Source organism: Peromyscus eremicus, chromosome 5 (assembly GCF_949786415.1).
Source record: "Peromyscus eremicus chromosome 5, PerEre_H2_v1, whole genome shotgun sequence".
In the NCBI taxonomy this organism is placed as follows: domain Eukaryota; kingdom Metazoa; phylum Chordata; class Mammalia; order Rodentia; family Cricetidae; genus Peromyscus; species Peromyscus eremicus.
Genome location: NC_081420.1, coordinates 80,573,485 through 80,595,045, shown reverse-complemented (window position 1 = coordinate 80,595,045; position 21,561 = coordinate 80,573,485). Strand labels below are relative to the sequence as shown.

At 42.4% G+C, this 21,561-nt stretch overlaps 1 protein-coding gene across 6 annotated transcripts in view; it reads left to right on the top strand.

Annotated features, from left to right (window-relative positions):
- The window catches only part of Pard3 (par-3 family cell polarity regulator), a 559,217-nt gene that overhangs the window by 192,174 nt on the left and 345,482 nt on the right, over window positions 1-21,561 (top strand). For all 6 annotated transcript variants that reach the window (XM_059263788.1, XM_059263787.1, XM_059263786.1 and 3 more), the window contains exon 3: window positions 16,997-17,177. In XM_059263788.1, coding sequence (XP_059119771.1) covers window positions 16,997-17,177 — 181 coding nt within the window. The remainder of the gene's footprint in view (window positions 1-16,996; window positions 17,178-21,561) is intronic.

Here is a 21,561-nt window from a genome sequence, read left to right as displayed (position 1 = left end):
GAAAGGTGTAGTATAAAGATTTTCTTTTACCCAAATGTGATGTTCTTGGCAGTATCTGTTTTGTATTCATTTTAAAGGGGTGTAGGATAAAGATGGTCTCCAGCTTGTCTGGGTTTCCTTACAGCAAAGGACCCCTCCTACACGTCTGTGATGATTCTGAAGGTTTGCTGCAATGGAAGGAGAATGGCCTGATGTCCTTGCTCCTCAGCACCAGCCATGGTAGTACAGGAGTCAGATTGCCAGTGGTGTACCTTAGGTTTGTGGAGGTGGTGCCGTCTCTGCAGGAAGAGGATGCTCCTGGGGGGTCAGAGGTCTAACCCTCTGGTTTTCTGTGAGTTGGGTTGAGTCATAGAAGGAAAGCCCTTCAGGAATGCAGTTGGCTTTAGAAACTTGAGCTGTGGATTAGAAAGATTAAGGTTGTCATTTCTCTAAACAAATATTCTTTGTGTCAGTTGCTGAAGCTCTAGAAATTCTTGCCCTCTTTTTGCATTTATGTTTCTTACATTTCCCCGAGGATAACATAACAATTATCCTGGAATTGAGTGACGGGTAACATTTTACCCTTTGCCAGTTAATAAGAAATCCTCTAAGCATCTTACTAAATCACTGGTTGAAAAAGAAGCTTATTGGTGAGGTGGTGGTGGCGGCGGCGGCGGCGCATGCTTTTGATCCCAGTACTCTGGGAGGCAGAAGCAGGTGGATTTCTGAATTTGAGGCCAGCCTGATTTACAGAGTGAGTTCCAGGGCAGTCAGGACTATACAGAGAAACCCTGTCTCAAAAACCACCCAAAGAAAGAAAGGAGAAAGAGATGCATATCTGTAGCTTGAATGTTAAATGGTTTTATTATAAAAAAAAAACAAAAACCCAGAGCCTGATATTGGGGTGGATGCTGAAAGATCAGAGAGACAAAGGAACAAGTCACCTCTTACCTCTAGGACTCCTAGAACCTGAATAGCTCTTCTCAGCCAAAAGACTTTAGTTCCTGTCTCTTCATGCCTTATACACCTTTCTCCACCCACCCATATCATTTCCTGTCTCATCTTTCCTAGTGCTGTGATTAAAGGCATGTAACTCTCAAGTATTGGGATTAAAGGTGTGTGCCACCACTGCCTGGCTCTGTTTGTCTCCTAGACTGAGTCAATCTCATGTGGTCCAGGGTGGCTTTGAACTCACGGAGATCCAGATGGATCTTGCCTCCCGAGGGCTAGGATTAAAGGTGTGTACCACCACTGTCTGGCTTCTATGTTTAATCTAGTGGCTTGTTCTGTTCTCTGATCTTCAGGCAAATTTATTAGGGTACACAATATATCACTACACATATCATCTCCAGTTGATAACCACTTGAAAATTAAAATTTAGTTCCCTCTAAGGAGTCCCACTGGGGAAACAAACCACTCTTGAGGCCAGGCTGCATGCCCAGCAGTAGCTGGCTAACAGAAAATGAACTCAATGACATCTTTGGAGGTTCTTTGTCTCATAAGATTGTATCAGGGCAGCAACTGGGCAAGCAGAGGGAGGGGAAACCATAACCAGGATATATTATGTGAGAAGAAACATCTATTTTCATAAAAGGGGTAAAAGAAGCTCATTAATAACTTATTTTCTAAAAGCCACCTCTACTTTCTATGGTGCTATTTCTGTTATCCTTAATGGAATGTTTTGAATGTTAATTTTTAATAGATTTTAATAGATTATTATTACTTTGCTTTAAAGTTTTGCTGATCTCTTAAGGCTCAGAGAGCTTGAAAATTGTTGTTTTGACTGCATTAAGCTCACATTTCTAATCTAGGAACAAGCCTGTGTGCTCACTCAGTTATTTAGGGTTTGTTATTTTCCTACAAATGAATACCACAGGTTATAGATTTTTGAATCAATAAAGACTTGTTTAATCCCATGGAGATCAGTGTCATGGAGATACTGTAGAGTCAATCTCTGTGGCTGTCCTGGGCTAGTTTTCCCCCATGGGTTCTCATGCTAGAAGGGGCAGCTGAACAGATGGTCTGTTTGGTAGTTTTCTTGCCTTGTGAGGTTTGAGATACAGTGAATGTTATCCCAGAAATTGAAAGGCAGAGGCAGGTGGATCCCTGTGAGTTTGAGGCCAGCCTGGTCTATATGGTGAATTCCAGGCCAGCTGGGGCTACATAGTGAGACCCTGTCTCTAAGAAAAAAAAAATACATAAAGAACCTTCAGTAATCATTGACCAGCCTGCACCCATGACTCTTACAGCTGACTCTTACAATGTGTCTCTGTCAAATGCACACCAGGGCTCCTGGGCACAGCCCTGCTGCCATGCAGCAAGACAAGGGAAGGCTAGTGCGATTTGTCCTGCTGCTGTAGTGTGGGGACCAATGGCACTTAGAACATTAGGGAAGGGCTGACATGGTTTTGGAAGCTTCCCTTCTGCATACATTTATAATAGACCAAAACACACGCAGAGACCATGGACAGTAGGAAATTAATGAAGTACTTAAGAAGCCGTGAATTTTACCTTATTTTTTTATTTAAAAAAACTATTTTTAGATTATAATTTTATTACATCTCTCTCTTCCTTTTCTTCCCTCCAAACCCTCCCATGTACCTGTCCTCTCTGTCCTTGAAATTCGTGGCCTCTTTTTGCTGTGTGCGCGTGTTTGTGTGTGTATTGTACTTATGGATACACATATAACCTGTTAAGTCCATATAATGTCACTTATATGTATGTTTTCAGAATTGACTGGTTGACATTGAACAACCCTTTGGCAAGCTCTTCCCTGGGAAGGCTGCCGCTCCTCTTCTTAGCTTTTCTCGTTACCTGTGTTCCTTCACTTCGGGCTGAGGCCTTGTGGACTTTTTCTGTGCTGGTTTGTCATGTTCAATGGCGTTGTGTCAGCCGTGTTCAGCTCACATCGGGGGCCCTGTTGGGGAGCCCTTCCAAGTGTGGCTTCTGATACTACCAGGTGACACAGTCTCACCACACACTCCCTGGCCCTGTGGCTCTCCATCTTTCTGCCCCTCTTCCCTAGTGTTCCATGGGTCTTGGTTTCAGGAGTATTCTGAGATGTAGCCATTGGGACTGGGCTCCACAACTCTGCATTTTAATCCATTGTCTTTTCTGTAATGGTCTCCGTTGCAAAGGGAAGTTTCCTTGAAGGGTGGAGATGACACTTAGCTGTGGGTATAGAAGGACAAACGTTTATGGGTTGTCGCTAGGGCTTATGCTGGTTTAGTAAATTAGAAGCTTCCTTCACTGCTTACAAATGTGCTTATCAATAAAACTTTACTCTTTGGAGCCATTGGTTTTGTAGCTATGGATAAGGCCATCCATGCCTGAGCCATGGCTTGAAAGTCATGGTGACATTCCAGGACTAGGAGAGGCCCTGTTTCCATTTTCTCAGTGTAAAGGGAGTGGAAATTCAGCCCACTTCCCTCTATGGATCCTCCAAGCCCTGCAGGGGAGCAGCTTGGCTTGCCTTTGTTTGGGCCTTAGTGAAAGCTGACCCTGTGATTCCCATCACCTCCATGACACTAGCTCTTTCTGCCACGCAGCCTACAGCTTCCTCATGCTCCACATCAGTCCACTTGACTCTCCGTTCTCAATACAACTTTCTATAACTACACTTTTCACTTGGGTTTTATTTACCCTACCTCCAGTAGTAGACACCAGGGCTGTGAAATCACAGGTCCAGCTCCTAAGAGAATGGAAGAAAATGCCAAGCTAGCTGTGAACAGCTGACCTAGGCATTGGAATTGAGTTTCTCAGGAGCTGGGCACATGTGTTATTGTGTATGTGGAGGCCACAGGGCAGCCTTGGGTGGTGTTCTAGGCATTGACCTCTGTTTTGTTTTGTTTTTCTAAACATTGGTTCTCTCAAGCCTGAGGCTCCCTAGGTAGTCTAGGCTGGTTATCCGCTGAGCCCCAGGGATCTGCTCTCTCTACCTCCCCACTTCTGGCTTTCCAGATGTGCTCCACCATACCTGGTTGGTACACCTGGGTACTAGACATGTAACTCAGGGCCTCATGCTCACATGGGAAGCACTCTACTGATCGTGCTGTCTCTCCAGCCCTAACCTTAGGTTTTTCTTGGCGAACAATGTTGTAAAAAGTGTACAGCTGTGCTGCGTGTTACTGAGTCTCTGGCCTCAGTTCGGACCCTGCTTGAATAGCCCTGCAGGTAGAGGACCACAGCCTTGCTGTGCAGTATGCTCTTTGTTCCCCTGCGAGTCTCAGGGTGAGATGTCCATTTCTGGTGTGACTTTTCCTCTCCTGATTTGACACTTTCCTAAATGTATTTTACTGTCTGACACATTTGAATCGGGTCAGTTCTGAAGTGGCAGCAATTTACAAACAGTGCTCTTTTTGTGAAGGAAAGTTCACAGCTTAATGGTTTGTTTATATGAGGCTTGTTCATATTTTTAGGCAAGCTCTATGCTAATTTTGAAATCAGGGTTGTGATACACAGTGAACCATTTACAATATGTTAAGCTGCTATTTCTTTTCCTTCTAGGTTAGTAGTTGTTTTTTGTTTTGTTTTTTAAAGTCTTGCTATATACCCGGCTGGCTTTGAACTCCCAGCAATCCTTCTGCCTCTGCTTCCTGAGTGCTGGGATTTTGGTATAATCCCAGCAGCTCCACATTTGACTTTCTAAAGCTTATGTGTTTCTGTGTGATAGTTACAGACGGCAGTCATTCACCTGCAGGCATGAAGTTAGCATATCTCAAATGACTACAAAGGAGAAGCGCACCTATCACCCCAAAGGAACCAAGTATTGACCATGGCCTGGGGACACAGATGTAGATTACCCTAATGGTCATGTTCCAATGTAGCAACCATCTCATGAATTTTTTATCGTAATAGATAAAGGCATGGATTGATGTTTTTCATATTCGTTGGTGAGGACATTAGGTAGTCAGGATGTAGCAAGGGGGGAAACCACTGCTATCTATAGGCCCCAGATGCTGCCTTTCTTCTCTTTAGGTTGATGGAAGCTAGAGAATCTGTACATTGGGAAAGGATTTACCTACAAGGATGTTAGGTCACACCCAAAGGTGGGCAATGAATAGTTATGGAGGGGGCTAAAGACAGTCCAAGATAATGTTCTTATTTCATTGAACGTAATTTTTAGTGTATGTATTTATGTGCATGCTCTGCATATACATGTGTGTCAGAAGCTCTGCATGTGTTTGTGGTGGCTGTAAGAGGCCTGTAGGTTCCTCTATGACTCTCTGCCTTATTTCTTTTGTACAAGTGTTCTCATTGAATAGAAACTTACTACTTTTGGTTAGGCTGGCTGTAGAGGTGGTGTATATGGGTAGGGTGGGGCTTCTTCCTGTCTCAGTCCTGCAACGTTGGCTTACAGATACATACAGTTACTCCTACCTTTTTCCATGGTTCCAGGCAACTTGAGCTCATGTCTTCATGCTTGTTTTTTTTTTTTTTTTGTCTTTTTGTTTTTGTTTGTTTTGTTTTTTCCGTATAGTTTTGGTGCCAGTCCTGGATCTTGCTCTGTAGACCAGGCTGGCCTCAAACTCACAGAGATCCACCTGGCTCTGTCTCCTGAGTGCTGGGATTAAAGGCGTGTGCCACCGCTGCCCAACATGTCTTTATGCTTGTACAGCAAACACTCTTACCTGCTGAGCCGTTCCTCTGGCTCCCCAAGATAATTTATAATTATGCTCTGGACCTCTAACATTTCCGTCTCCACGAAATTCTCACCAGCCACTCAGCCTTGTAGGTGCAGAGCGTTTCACGGAACGTTGATTCACATCATGTAAACAAAATTAGCGTGTTTTTTAAGGGAGATACCCAGAAAATATTTAAGGGCAAATAAAGCCCTTACCTATAAGGTCCTACATATTTAGGCCCTCAGCTTACATTGCTGATATTTAAACGTTTCTTTGAAGATATTTTTCTATAAAGACCAGTTGTCTTTGTGCTGGCAGCCTGCACAACTAGTATTAATGGTGCTGGAATCCTTGAGTTTTAGCTGGCAGAGGCTTCATCCAGACTCCAGGCCGACAGGCTCCTTTTCCTTCTCTTATCCATGAGGATTAGGACAATTTCCCTGGTGCTCTGTTCTCCCTCTTAGCTTTTCTAGAAGCTGAGTGCATAGTCAGTGGTTTGTCCTTGGACTTTCCCTCTGCCCGTCCACCCCGCTGGAGCCTGGATCCCATGTGCCACTCCTACCTCTGGGATGCTATGTACATCACACGTGCCAAATCCCTTTAAATAAGTCGGCTCTGTATTTTCATAATTGTACATTTTAATTGTCTTCTCACTCCACTGCTTTCCTATTAGTCTAGGCTCTCATGACTTCTTTATTACTGGGCTAACTGGCTATGAGTGCTTAGAGTTCTGGGCCTTCCTCTGTACCCCCTTGAAACCACCCATAGAATGAATGCCAATTAGATGGTGTGGCTTTAAGGAAACCCCCATCTTCAGGATATAGAGCATATGGCTCAGCTGTATTCCCAGTGCCTGTCACCACACTCTGACTAGAATCTCAGCCCCTTGAAACTTTCTCTAGGGTAATAAAAGCTGATTAAGTACCTGTTGCTTTAGTGACCAATCCATGCAATTTGTCATCATTAATACCAGGCCCCAGAACCCAGTCCTGAGCCCAGATAGGTGAAGAAAATGCCCAGGCCCGCACAGCTCGCCGGTCTGGTCCCGTAATCACTTTGGGGAGTGAAATTCTGCCCACTGATTCCAGGTCACCTTTAGGACATTTTCTGTGAGACATAAGGGCAAGGTAGAAGCTTGCTTTCCCCTCAATCAGTTTCCTTTAAAATGTAGTTTCTGAATTCTTGTTCTTCGGGCAACTCATTCATTTCCAAGGCATTTACCTTGCCAAGGAGTTGCATCGCATCAAAGCCCCGAAAGCGACTTGTGGGCTGGAGGGAATACTTGTAAGCTCTTTTGTTGTTGTTTTTTGTTTTTCCTCATCACATATATGGGATGCTTGCAAGCTATTGTTTTTATGTTTCTACCCATCACATTTGTGTGGGAGAGAGAATCGGCACACAATTAGTATTTACTGTGTGTTTACCTTTTAAAGTACTGCTAAACGGGTTGTACTAATGAAGAGTTGATTAAATTTTTTTATTATTTGGTTGCTTTTAGAATACACCTGCCGGATGATTAAAATGAGCCTAATTTAATCAGCATGGTACTGTACACCAGAGATAATTTAAGCTAATGTCAAGGACATCTTCATCCATCCTGTGGAAGACGCTAAAACAGTGAACAGAGCAACAAACACTTGAGAGCACGTTTGAAGCTCCCCATCTGTGCCCCAGGGGATGTTTCAGAGCCAAGCTCTGCTCTTTCCTTTTGTATGCAAATTAAGTGGAAAGTCATTTTGTGATGTGACGTGGGGCTTAGATTTTCTAAACCACGTTGATTCAACTTTGATCTTGTGCTGATATCGGCTCCCGTTGTCAGCATGCACACTGACATTTCAGTCTGTGTCGTCTCCAGTTTTCATTCAGAACTTGGAATGTGTGGTTTTGGTGCATCTCTTGGAGTTTTGAGACTGGATCTATATGGTACCGGCTTCTTTGTACTCGACTATCCTCCTGCTTCAGCCTCCCAAGCACTGGTAGTACAGACTTGCCACTCACTACCCCATGATTGGTGCATTTGAACTTGAAAGTAAACCATTTTTTTCCTTTTTATCTTAGGTCACCCATTTTCTTTTTATCTGCCCATCTCCACTTCTTAATAGAGTCGTGTGAATCCCCTTTATCCTTTGAAGCAGTTAAACTTCTCTTTATTTTCTGGTCATGCTTTTAGAGGGAGCTAAGTTGCCAGTGGGTGTCTTGTTCAAACAGTGAACTCTGCACTTGCAGGATTTACTGACTCCCAAGCGAGTTTCCCATATACATGGCAGGTTGCCTTGGAAACAGGCTGGTTTCTGTACTCAAAGTGCTGTCTTGTATTAAGTGCAGGGCGATGCTCTGCTGACCTCTGTTGCTTCATCCCAGGCCTGACAGGAAGTCCAAATGTTTCTGTGACTTTGTCCTTAGGACTGACTAGCTCAACAACAGCCATGTTCTCCTTGCTACTTCTACTTTCAAACACAGCCTCTAAAACTTGGAACTGAGTGATTCTTCTGATTTCTAATTTGGGGAGGGAAGTTTCTGAGCATTGATTGCCAAAAAACCAAAGTTTTAGAGTTCATAAGACTTGACTGGCAGGGAATTTTAGTGACTTATTTCCCTCTTCCTTTATTTATGTTCATGGGTAGTTCCCAAACTCCATGGAAGTCACTGATGTTCTCAGAGACTCCTGATCCAAACTCCAGCACAGCCTGCCAAGTGCAGCTTCCAGGGAGAACTCTGTGGCGAGGTGAAGAAGGGAGGTGTCCCTGCTAGTGAGACAGGGAAACCCTGGCGCCGTGGTCTCCACTAGTCTAAAAGGAGTACAGCAAACTTTCCCAGCTAAGGATCTCAGTGTTGGTTTTGTAATCTCTTGAGAGAAAGACAGTGTTTTGAGGGGCAGAGGGAGACAGCCTGGAATTCTTTTCAGAGACCACTGCTGAGGGAAAGCTGCATCTTTGCTTCAGTCAAGGAAAGAATTTCAGAGTGATAGTGTGAAAGCAGAGTGAAGTTTGAGAAAATGATTTAATGTTTTTGCAGTTTTTAAGAAAAGGCTTGCATTCAGATTGAAGCATGAGTAACGAGAGACAGACTCATAGAAAGGAAAATATATCCCATATCTGCATCTGGCCTTCTTAAGACAGCTGTATTTTAGAGTCTTGACCATAGCTTTGTATGTGATTTTGTTGGCCTTCGAAGTTACATTGTTCAAAGGATTGGAAAGATTAAATAAAATGTTTTGGTGCACACTGTAATTACAGAGCATTTTCCTTTAGTGAATCAGATTGTGAGGTTTGCATTATACAATACAATATATAATGCAATCAGATTGCATCATACATGTTAGAAATGAGCAGATAATTCAGGTGAAAGAAATAGGTATAGAAAACTCACATAAGCTGGGCGGTGGTGGCGCACGCCTTTAATCCCAGCACTTGGGAGGCAGAGCCAGGCGGATCTTTGTCAGTTCGAGGCCAGCCTGGTCTACAGAGCGAGATCCAGGAAAGGCACAAAGCTACACAGAGAAATCCTGTCTTGGAAAACCAAAAAAAAAAAAAAAAAAAAAAAAAAAAAAAAAGAAAAGAAAAGAAAAAAAGAGAAAAAAAGAAAAGAAAAGAAAAGAAAACTCACATAAATTCTTCCTCTACTTAGGTTACAAAGAGGGAGGAAATGTTTTGACTGGAAACATGGTCCATAATCTTGTTTGTAGAGGAACATAGGCTGATGCAGTAGAATGTAAAAGTCCCATGTTTAGCCTTCTGCATGTTCTCTGGCTGTTCTGATACTATCATTTGAGACATCTCTTAGTAACAGGAGGATGGTTTCTGCCAGCACTTTGTTCAGTTGTACTCCAGAGTAAGAGGCTCCTTTCCTTCATGTTCCTGGATTGTCTCAGCAGTGTAAGAGATGGGGGTGTGGTCCTGCCTGGGATCCTCATGGTACTGGGTTTTTAGATAGGGGATGGTGGAAGAGATGGGGGTGTGGTCCTGCCTGCGGTCCTGGTGGTACTGGGTTTCTAGATGGAGGATGATGTAAGAGATGGGGGTGTGGTCCTTCCTGGGGTCCTGATGGTACTGGGTTTCTAGATGGAGGATGATATAAGAGATGGGGGTGTGGTCCTTCCTGGGGTCCTGGTGGTACTGGGTTTCTAGATGGAGGATGATATAAGAGATGGGGGTGTGGTCCTTCCTGGGGTCCTGGTGGTACTGGGTTTCTAGATGGAGGATGATATAAGAGATGGGGGTGTGGTCCTTCCTGGGGTCCTTGTGGTACTGGGTTTCTAGATGGAGGATGGTGGAAGAGATGGGAGTGTAGATAAAATGACTTGGGTCACCACACTGCCGGGTTTCTGTATCGAACATCCTGTGGCATGGGCTTGTAAGTCAGGTACCAGAGGGAGTGGAGGTTCTGACAGGCCTGGACTTGAAGGAAGCAGTGGCATCTCTTGCTAAGGAAGAAGTCTGCATTGTTAATTCACCCACACTTGCTTCTGAAAGTTCAGCAATGTCATGACAGGGACTGTAGATGTTGGAAGTATGTCTTGAAACTGCATCATAGGAGAGGGTCTTGAGAAGCACTCCTGTGTGTGTGTGTGTGTGTGTGTGTGTGTGTGTGTGTGTGTGTGTGTCTGTGTGTCTATATGTGTCTGTGTGTCTGTGTGTGGGACATTCCTGAGTTAAGTTAGATTAATGGCATAGCTTATACTTCCCCAACATAGTCTAGCATTGGTTCCAATGTATTTTCTTCCTGTGGCCCAGCTTGTTGAATTTTTAATGCAATGCCTCCCCATTCCCTCCTTCCCTTCCCTTGTTCAACTCCTGTTTGGGCTATCATATTGGTACAACTTTACAAGTGTAACTTCTAATTTTACCCAGAGACACAATCTCACAGCTAACTATCATGAAGTTGGGATTGTTTACTATTATTTTGATGGCCATCAGATATAGTCAGCAAGTTTTAGGCAGTAGGCTCAAAGTTGCATTGATTGGCGTGAGGATTATTGCCTTTGGTTAATCAAGAGACTCCCAGCTAGAGGCTTCTGGAGTTTGCAGACTGTGGCCCATTGGGCCTTTTGTTGGTGTGGGAGCTGTCCAGAGGCAGGACGATTAGGAACATGGGCTATTGGAGGTCCAGAAGACTTGACTCTTTATAATAACTTTAAGTTATTCTGACTTAAACTCTGGACAGCCCATCTCTCTGGTCTTTGGTTTCCTTTCCTGTTAAGGAGAATTATTGCACACCACAGGAGGTTTGAGCTTCATTTCCTGGTTATACGTTGATCTGAGCATTTTTCTGGCAGACTTGCTTCCCCCTTCTATGACCTTCCTTTTTGTGATCCTTAAAAACAAAAACCTTATTATATTATAGAACCAGAACATGCCAATTGAGTTTTTCATTATTTTTTGTATTTACAATGTATATTTCTGCCATGATATAATTAGATGAGAGCTACCAGTTATGTTCTTGCTGTGTTCTTTACATGTCACCGTTAGTTTCTTCTTTCTGCTAAGAAATATCACTATAAGCCAGGGGCTTCATATGATGTGTGCATATTCACATACAGTTATGGATGGCAGAGAAGTGACCTTAGTCTTCCCAGGGAGTGTCTCACAGAGTTAGCAGAGCCATATCCCTCACTGGTAATTGTGAGGTATTTCTTTGTGCTATTAGCATTCGTTGGCTCAAGGCTCTCACTCTTACTCTTAAGAGCTAGTGGCCAGTATCTCTGTCCATCATCACAGATCTCCAGCTAAAGTCAAAGGAGATTTTCTATAGTTCCACACTCCTTTGATTACATAGGGATTTTAACATCACCTGGATTAGCTCTGTGTTTTCTGGTCAATAACCTGAATCCTACTGGTAAAATGACATTGGTTATGGCAGGCAACATTAACCACTCTGAGGGATGTGGACATGGATAGTTTTGGTGGGAGGCCATTGTTTTGCATAAGGAAGCATTTGGAAGTAAGAAGAGGCCCATAATGTACCAGCCGCCCTCTGAATCAGCTTGCTCTCTCTTAAATGCATTGTTCTGGATCTAGCCATTCTGCTTTTGGCCACTCTGGTCCATGCACTATGGACTTTCTGCTCATTATTTTACCCATCAGAGTAGTTTGGAGTCCTGTGCAAGAGCAGTGCCTGTTCTTAACTATTGAGCCATCTCTCCAGTTTCAAAGGTTCACGGTTGTTATGCAATAGTTATTAACTAATCTTCCTTCTGTTCCTTGCATCAGACAAGCACAATGGGGAAAAAGACAGGCTGACTTAGGATAATGATGGAATGAGCCAAACACAAACACACCCTACCCACTGCCATACATTTCCCACTTACTACAGGCCAAGCTTCCTTAACTCCCAGAAACACCCCCACTCCAGACATGCATAATTTAAAAAAAATCTCAAAGTGAATCTTAAAGAATGATCTAGTTCATGGATGGTGAAAATACAGAGTTGAATCACATCTTAGAAACTTAAAGTACATTTCTTTTACTTTTTGAAGGACATGTAGGGATTTTGAATCTGTGATGTTTTTATGGAGGTCTCGTTTTCTTTTGCTGTGTTTCTATATGTATTCTTGTAGAGTAGCTTTTCTAAAATTATAAATCCTTCCCAATTTAACACAAAATTACTTCATGTCTGCACCTGGCACTTAAAGTTTGGTTTAAAAGAAAGCTGTAAAATTGTATGTTATTGGCACATTGCAAATCACCAATCTTGTAATTCTACCACTGAAATTCTCGTAGCATTTATTCACAGCACAGTCCAGATTTCTTAATCCCGTGTTTTCTCAAATGTTGGAGATAATTATTGAAACTAATATACATGTATAAGCGCTTCCATGTTTGACTTTAAAGACTTGTTTGTAATTTTCCATCTCTATTTTCTGCTCGCAGAAAGGGCTTGCTTCTTGAGAAAAGATCTCATAATTAATAACAAACTTGAATTTCAGTTATTTCCAATTAAATACCCAAATGTCAAAATTTGATAGCTTCAAAATACATATTAAACCATACAGCTTGTGCAAAATGTGATATTTAAATTGATGTAGAAATTTTGTGTTCTGATGAACAACTCAAAATGGGTGTTGTTAGCTTATCAGGGTTACAGATGTACCTTTGACTGTTCTTATTTTGGAAATTGAAACTACAGTTGAAGGATAGTGGAAAGAGGCATCCCTTGTCTGGAGGGTCATAAAGACAGCACGATGTACCAAATCGGATCTGCTGCCTGTTTTTATAAATAAAGGCTTAAACAGAGTCACGCTTGTTTCTTCATGTGTTTCTTTGTGCTGTTCTCATGCTACCAAAGTAGAGTGGAATCAGGACAGATATCATCTGGAGCATAACTCCAGAAGAATTGATCTCTTTTCAGAAAGAGTATGTTGATCTCTGTTGGCATGAGATTTCTGTGCCTCTGATGCAGGGGCATCTACTAGTTATACCAGGTGAACAGGACTTAATGACATTCTCTGAAAACTTGGGAGTATATCCACAAACACTTTCCTTGTTTTTGTATGTGTTAAGGATATTGTTTCCATTGCTTACTACAAGATGAAGTAGGCCAAATTTTCATCTTGTTTTTCATTGTTCTTGCCACATAACATCCTGCTGGATTAATCAGTTAATTACATATTGTGCCCAGCAGAGTTCCATGCTTCCTGTTTCTCTGCATGTCTCTGTGACATGAGGACAGAAATAGTATTTGTTCAAGATGACAAAGCTGTCTAAGAAATGAGGAAATGCTGCTCATAATTTTGTGAACGTACCTTTCTGTCTTTTATTTACAGAATGTGGACATTGCAAAATCTCAGCAGGGCGGTAGGACAGACAGGTGGCTCCTTTCACCATGGTCCTCCTATCCTTGGAAAAGTACTGAGTTGCTGGACACCTTGGTAGAGCTTAAAGAACTGTGCTAGTTATGAGAGGAGCCAGAGTGCAATCCTTTGTAGTACTTTGTGACTACACCTAACAACCAAAAATCTTCAATTTATTTGAGATAATTATAAATTTCATAAGAGTTTGGAAAGAGCTACTGAATGTTTCCAAATCCCTTCACCAGCTCCCTAACTTCCCATCGTCTGTAATCAGAGGCAATTATTATCACTCTAAACCAGCCTGCAGCTCACATGTCAGCTGATTTGCCAAGTTCATTTCGATTTTACCTCTCTTGGTTAGAATCTTTTCTGGCCCTCTGTCCTGTCTCCAGAGGATTCTATCACATGTATTTCCTGTTTTTCTGTGATTTCCTCTTTACATGATTTTGTCATTCTTTTTTGATTTTCATGACCATTGTACTCTGAATCAGAGTAATTTTATTTTTTTGTGGAATGTTCTTCGGTTTAGGTTCATCTGATATTTCATGATTAAGTCGAGGTGACACATGGTTGGCAGGACCAGCGGGCACATAAATGGTATTCTCTCCTTGGAGCTGGTGCTCTTATCACTGCTGATCTTATGTATGGAGAGCTGCGCCTGCCAACTTTCTCCACTGCAGAGTTAACTTACCTTTCTTCCTTGGGTTGAAGCATACAATATGGGATGCCTTTGAGACAGGCAAGTGTATTGCTTCTATTTCTATTTTTTCTATCAACTGGCATCCATTCGTAGGTTTTGTCTGTAACAATTATTTCTATGGCTTTCCTAATAATTTTTATTTTTGGTATTCCTTATTCATTCATTGTTATTTATCTATTTATTTATTTTTGAGGCTGGGTCTTATATAGTCCAGGCTGGTCCTCAACTTATTCTGTAGCCAAGGATGAAATGTTTCATATGGGGAGGTCTTTCTTGAGATAGGCAATTATCCCCTTATTTTCATCTTTTTTGCTTGTTAATATTGACATCTTTTGGTAGATTTTCTGTGACAGTTATTTTTGTGAATGATCCTAATGATAACTTATATTCCTGTTGTTTCTTATTTATTTATATTTATCTATTCATTCATTTATCTATTTGTTTCCTTGTGAGACAGAGTCTCACATAGCCCAGACGAGTGTCCACCTTGCTGTGTAGCCAAGGATGACCTTGAATTTCTGATTCTCTTGCCTCTTCCTCCCAAGTGCTAGGATTATAGGCTTTTTGCCACAATATCTGATCTATGCAATACTGGGAATGAAACTGTGAGCAATGATCATTTTAGGCAAGCCATCTACCAAATGAGCCACACCCCAATCCCACTACTGCCTTCATTATTTGGCTGCTTTAGTAGAAGACAGCCGTCAGCTTATCATCATTATTTAGGCCATCACAGATTCACAGATGGGTTGTTTGTTTTGCAATTCTGATCCGCTGGTGGAATTATCTATTTGGCCGTAAGTTGTCCCAGCTTTGGTTGTGAGGATAGAGGGAACTGAGGTTGTATACTTCCCTTCGATGTACCTCTTTTGTCTTTGTACACACTACCTCACTCTCAGCATTACTAGACATTCACACTCTATGTGCCTTTTCTCTGTTCCACTTTAACCGGCTATCTTTTCAAAATGCTTTGTCTTATTAGGGGATGATATTAGAAACCTAGATCTGGGCATGAGGTGTGCTCACTGATTCCGGGATGCCATTGCTTCCCAGGACTGGGACTGCTCAGAATAGAGCTAGGAGATTTATGTCTTCTCACGGTATCAGCACTCACCTACACCATCTGTTTGTATGCCTGTACACCTGGAACCATGCACCACAGTGTGATCTTTCTAACAGGCTGCCCATTAGACTACAGTAGATCTGGGAATTTTCATTGTCTCGGGTGAGATCATAGCATAATGCTTCTCTCAGTGTTGGTATAAAAGGACCTACTACATTGCCAGTCATGTAAAATTACGCCAATAAATTATACATAGTACATTTTATCATTATTGTATAGTGTATTATGTCTTACAGAAAAGCTTAATGTTCAGTATGCCTTGCTATGCCAACGAAGGCCTCATATATCTGGTGCTCACAGTGTTATTGATTAATGGCCTCCATCTAGTGATTGGCCTATTCACCCAGGTCAGTGTAAGTATTCTCTGGAATTCTATGGTGTTATGCCAGCAATGAAGTAGTGTTGCTCGGGGTGGCTTACTCACAGGAACCATGAGTTTGTGCTGAGTTCCAGTTCCTGTCTAATACCACAGAGCTCATTGCAGCTTTCTGTAACTGCTGTTTCTGACAGTGAGAATATTGGCTTTCACCATCCAAAATATTTTCACTTTTTTGTTCATTCCTGATATGTGCGTTTGTGTCGCCGAGTGAGAGTTGCTAAACTGTGTGCATGTATGACGCAAATTGACTCCCTGGATACAGTGTTCGTGTGACTGTTGTTTTATATTTAGCTTTCTGTGAAGTGGTGGAAATAGTGGTTTCTTTCCCAGTGACTCTGGATGGTTTCTGTCCCCCCACATTCAGTGTGGTCATGTATTTGTTTGTAGAAGAGTCAGGGTGGTCTGGGCCTCTGATGTGTTATCAGTGTCCCTGCCTCATTTTACCATCCTGTTTTAGTTCAGTTAGTTATTTGTGTTTTAGGTAATAAAGCACAGATATGCCTCCAACATGCAGAGCTGTTCAAAAGTGTGTCCTTTCTTCCTGTTGCCATCATCTGTTCCCATCCCCTCTTTTAATCAAACGCCTTCCTGTAAATGACTCATTTCAGTAGTCTTTCTTCAAGTTTTATGCAGCAAGGAGGAGATAGTTTGTCTTTTAATATCCTCTTCCTCATAGGTGAGGTGTAGTACACATAGTGTGTAATCAAGTACACACACAGATACACATATGCACGCTACACACAGATCCATGCACACACAGATTAACCCCCTCCCCCCCATACACACACACACACACACACACACACACACACACACACACGTACTTATGAGGCTGAGGATATAGCTTAATTGATAGAGCATCTACCCAGCAGGTAGGAGGGCCTGAGTTCAGTCTCCAGCACCACAGAAAACTGGATGTGGTGACTTAGTCCTACAATTCCAGTACCTGTGAAATGGGAAGTGAAGGCAAAAGGTTCAGAAGTGGAACCTCATCCCTGGACATAGCCAGTTGTAGGCCAGCCCAGGTGACTTGAGATTCTTGTCTTAAGGGGGAAAAAGAAAGAAGGAAAAGAGAAAATACATCCATACATGCATGTACTTGGGTATTCTTTATACTTAGCAGCATAGAAGGTGTCAACTCACTCCTGCCCTAGCATTCTGGCCTGTCACTGTGTTTTACTGTGCTTTTACTCACGGAATTTTAGATATGAAACTCTCTTCGTAGAAATGTGTGAACAGAGGAGCATCAGGCCTCAGGGAGACAATGTTTTACTGAGATCTGTAGCATTCTGGGATACATTGCTGTCAGTATTTCCCTGTAGGTTTGTCTCAGTCTGGTGGAGTACTTGGTAGTTATTTCGATGCCTTTCTTCACAAATGCCCCTTTGCCTGTCGTTGCCAGCTCGTAGCAGTGTTTGATGAGCAGGATCCACACCATGGAGGAGACGGTACCAGCGCCAGCTCCACGGGAACTCAGAGCCCAGAGATATTCGGCAGTGAACTGGGCACCAACAACGCTTCTGCTTTTCAGCCTTATCAAGCCACAAGTGAAATTGAGGTCACACCTTCAGTCCTTCGGGCAAGTAAGTGAGAGTTTTCTGTTTTCTGAGCATTTCATCTTAATTTCCAGGTACCCTAACTTCTTTATCCGTCTTTGCTTCTGCAAATGGAATTCTTTGTGTTTATCAGACATTGGTTATATTTTGAAGCTTGGCCAGTATCTTTTACCCAAGAAGCCAGAGGTTATGTACCTGTTCATAGATGGGCTTAGTTTTGTCTGTAGTCAAGACTTTTGGTTGCTCACTAAGGGTAAACGAAGATAGATTGCATGTAAGTTACCCTGATTGTCTTTATGGATAGAAATAACTAAAGGCTTCTCATAGTCCAGTGACTCACAGAACATGTATTTCATGTGAACAGCTAACAAGGAAGAGACCTCTGTACTGAAGTCATCAGTGGAGTTTTGGGTGGGAGGCAACTAGAACCTCAAGAAAAGGTAGGGAGACAGAGAAAGTCTGTGAAGAGTCATGTGTCGTTGTCCCCCCCCCCTCCCCCCCTCCCCCAACTCCAGTTTCAGGACATTTGTTTGAAGGGTTCCATAACCAGTTCCGGAAACCTTACTCAGGAAAGTGAAATATTTGTGCTAGATGTAATACTTGTTTGTAAAATTTCATAGCTGAGCTGTTGTTAGCTGTGAAAAGGTGTTCAGGTGATTTATCATGTAGGTAAAGCATGGTGACAGACGCCTGTAATCCTGCTCTCAGGGGCCTGAGGAAGGAACACTGAGCTGAGCCATAAAGGAACCCTGTCTCACCCACGTTCTTTCCCAAAAGAGATAAATAAGTTTTAAAGCTCATTTATCTTCAGACATCTCCGTTTAAGAGCCTTTCATTTTTTTCAGAATGAATACCTGGTCTTGTGTGGCTTTACTGACTGAAAATCTTTGGTTGACCATTTTTTTTTTCTGTAGTTGATTAATCAGATGTAATTATGTGATGTCTAAAACACGGCATAGGTAATTATTTAGAGTGTGTATTTTATTCTCCTTGAATGTATTCTAATTCCTTTTTTCTCGTTGGTGGCGGTCTGTAACATGTCAGCAGCTTGCCTCTACATGTTTGTGAGCTGCATGGGCTTCTTTTCTTGTTTGTTTCTTGCTTTTTGTCTGATCTGCAGTCAACCAGGAGTTTGAAATATGCAGGGAACTTGAGTCTGAGTTTAAAACTAAGCCTCCAAAATACAAAGAGAGAAAAGATAAAGCATTCTTCTAATTCTCTCAGAGACTCTGTATAAGATTAAGGAGATTTCTGCAGGAAAGAAAACAAAATAAAATAAATATCAAACTCTTTTCCACTCCCTAACATACTTAGTTCCCCACCAAGTCTTGTTTCTTTCCTTTATTTATTTACTTACTTATTTATTTTTTGTTTTTATTTTTTGGGGTTTTTCAAGACAGGATTTCTCTGTGTAACAGTCCTGGCTGTTCTGGATGTTGCTCTGTAGACCAGGCTGACCTCGAACTCAACTGAGATCCACCTGCCTCTGCCTCCCTAGTGCTGGGATTAAAGGTGTGCCCCACCACTGCCTGGCCCTTTATTTTTAAAGAGTATTTTTATGTGTTCTTTGGCACTTTCATACTTGTTTACAATGCAGCCAGTAATATGTAATCCTTAAATTTATCCATTCTCCACTCCACCTCACCCCACAACCTCAACAACCTCCCACAGTCATGTTCCTTGGTCCTTCCTCTCCCTTTTCCTCCCTCCTCCTTCCACTCCCTCTACCATCCCCCTCCTCCTTCCACTTCCTCTATCCTCTCCCTCCTTCCTCTCCCTTTTTCTCCTTTGTCCTTCCACTCCCTCTACCCTTCCCCCTTCTTCTTCTCCTCTTCCTCATCCTGTCTAACACAGAGCCCAGTTAATGCTGCTTGCTGCAATGTTGACCAGTCTGGTTGACTTGATCTTCTGAAGGTCTTATGCAAGTAGTCACAGCTGCAGGGAGTTCAGGAGGGCAATGGCCGTGTCATGCCCAGAAGACGGCACTTCCCACCACTCCTCTCCATCTTCCAGCCCTTAAATTCTTCCCACTTCATGTTTACTACACTAGCATACATCTGTACATCAGGGCTGCAACTACAACTCACTGGTATGTCGTGTGCCTAACATACATTAGGGATTCTGTCACCACCATGAACAAAATATGTATGTAAGGGAAACATGTAAAGCACACTAAGTTAACATTTAACATGTCTGGTAGGTCAACCAGAAGCTGCTATGAAGTTATGTCAGACATAGCGATAGAGATCCTGAAGGTACGCTGTGGGATGTGTTACGAGAGTGATGGGTTACAGAATTTTACCTGCATGTAGAACAATGCTAACCAATTCCTCAGTTGTTTATATCTTCTGGACCACAGGAGACCCAGTTTTCAAGGGTGGAGAAGAACAACCCCTCCAACCTCTCCTTTGCTCAGAATCATCTCAAATGATTGCCCCTTTAGCCTCCCTGCTAGCTGAAGATGTATACTGCTTTTCCTTGGTTGACCATTTCATTACATGTTGTGTGTATATAAGCGAATATATTTTAATCCAATTCCAACAATTAGAAACAACATTGGGTCACTTCAAGGATGCGTTATCCAAAAAGTCCTCAGCTCGATGTGGGGGTGTGCTTTTGTCATCCTGGCATTTGGGATGTAGAGGTAAGAGATCAAGAGTTCAGGGTTAGTCACGCCTGTGTCACAGGTTGGAGACTGTCCTCCGGCTACTTGAGGCCCTGTGTCAAAACAAAAAACAAGACAGAAACAAAACAAAACTGTTGTTGGATTTACTTGAGGCAGTGTGCTTGGAACTGTGAGGCATGTACTGGTGTAGTGAGGGGGTGTCCAGGTTACCCTGTCTTTTGATTATGTATCTCTTTATCTAGCACATAGTGAAATGAAGTTCTGCTTAGATTGAGCTTGTGCATAAAAAGTAGATTGCTTAAGCATAACTTAAAGAAAATCAAACTAGAAAGTATACAGATAATTAGGTACTTGAAGTCTGGACAATAGTGAGTTTGAGCAATTGCACCTTGATGTACACACAGCTAACTTGAGGTTTGCTATTCGGTTTGTGTAGATTGTATTTGTGTCTTTTCGAAAGTGAAACGTACTTGTGGTTTAGTCTTAAAAATTAGAATGTTAGCTGAACAGCACCTCCTGTGTTTATGTGGAGAAGCATTTTAATAACTGGTCTCCTGTCAGGTTTTACTTTTTGCCTCCTCAGGACTCAACAAAATTCCTCAGGAAGAGCCGCTACTGCTTGGCTGGTCAGCCTGGTGTGTGAGCTGAAGTTGAACATCAAATTGTCTCTTTTAACAATTACATTTGGAGAAAATGAGTTTAGACTTCAAGTATATGTGTTGTCTTATTAGTGGGGGACTATATGTGACATTAGTTTAGATGTTATACCTTGACTAGCCCTAGGAAGGAAGTAATTAAGAACCTAAGGTAGATACTCCTCTTGATCACAGGACAGTTAGCCTTCACACCTGTCATCTGGGAAGATGGCATTTCCTGTTTTGTCAGTGATATCCACACATTCTAGACAAGCTTTTCTGTGCTTGTCAGGCAGTGTGTGAGGAGCTGAGAGGCCCAAGAGAGACAACAGAAAGTAACAGTCCTCGGTATCACAGGACTGTCTAGCGGTCTTCCTTATTTGACATTGTGAAGTATGAAGACAGAATTGTATGAAAAGACTTTCCTAATGGAAAAACAACTCTAATCAATCACAATTAATAAAGTTTGCCAGATAAATTTCTAATACAGAGTGAAGAGATTGCACACACATGTGCACAGAGATCAATAGAGCCAATGCTGGGAAGCCCAGAACTAAAGGGATCATTGTCTTTTTTAAAAAAAATTTTTATTAAGAATTTTTTTATTCATTTTACATACCAATCACAGATTCCCCCTCTCTTCCCTCCTCTCACTCCCTCCCCAACCTTCCTTCCCCACAATCCACCCCCATTCCCTCCTCCAAAAGGTAAGGCCTCCCATGGGGACTCAACAGAGCCTGGTACATTCAGTTGAGGCAGGTCCAAGCCCCATTAAGATGTCTCACCGTAGGTAGTGGGCTCCAAAAAGCCAGCTCATGCACCAGGAATGGATCCTGATCCTACTGCCAGAGGGCCCTTAAGCATATCAAGCTACACAACTGTCTCGATTATGCAGAGGGCCAGGCCCTTGGAGGCTCCACACCTGTTGGTTTAAGTTCCTGAGTTCCCACTAGCTTGGTTTGCTTGTCTCTGTAGATTTTCCCATTATGATCTTGATGCCCCTTGCTCATAGAATCCCTCTTCCCTCTCTTCAACTGGACTCCTGGAGCTCAGCCTGGTGCTTGGCTGTGGATCTCTGCATCTGCTTCCATCAGTTACTAGATGAAGGCTCTATGATGACAGTTAGGACATTCACCAATCTGATTACTAG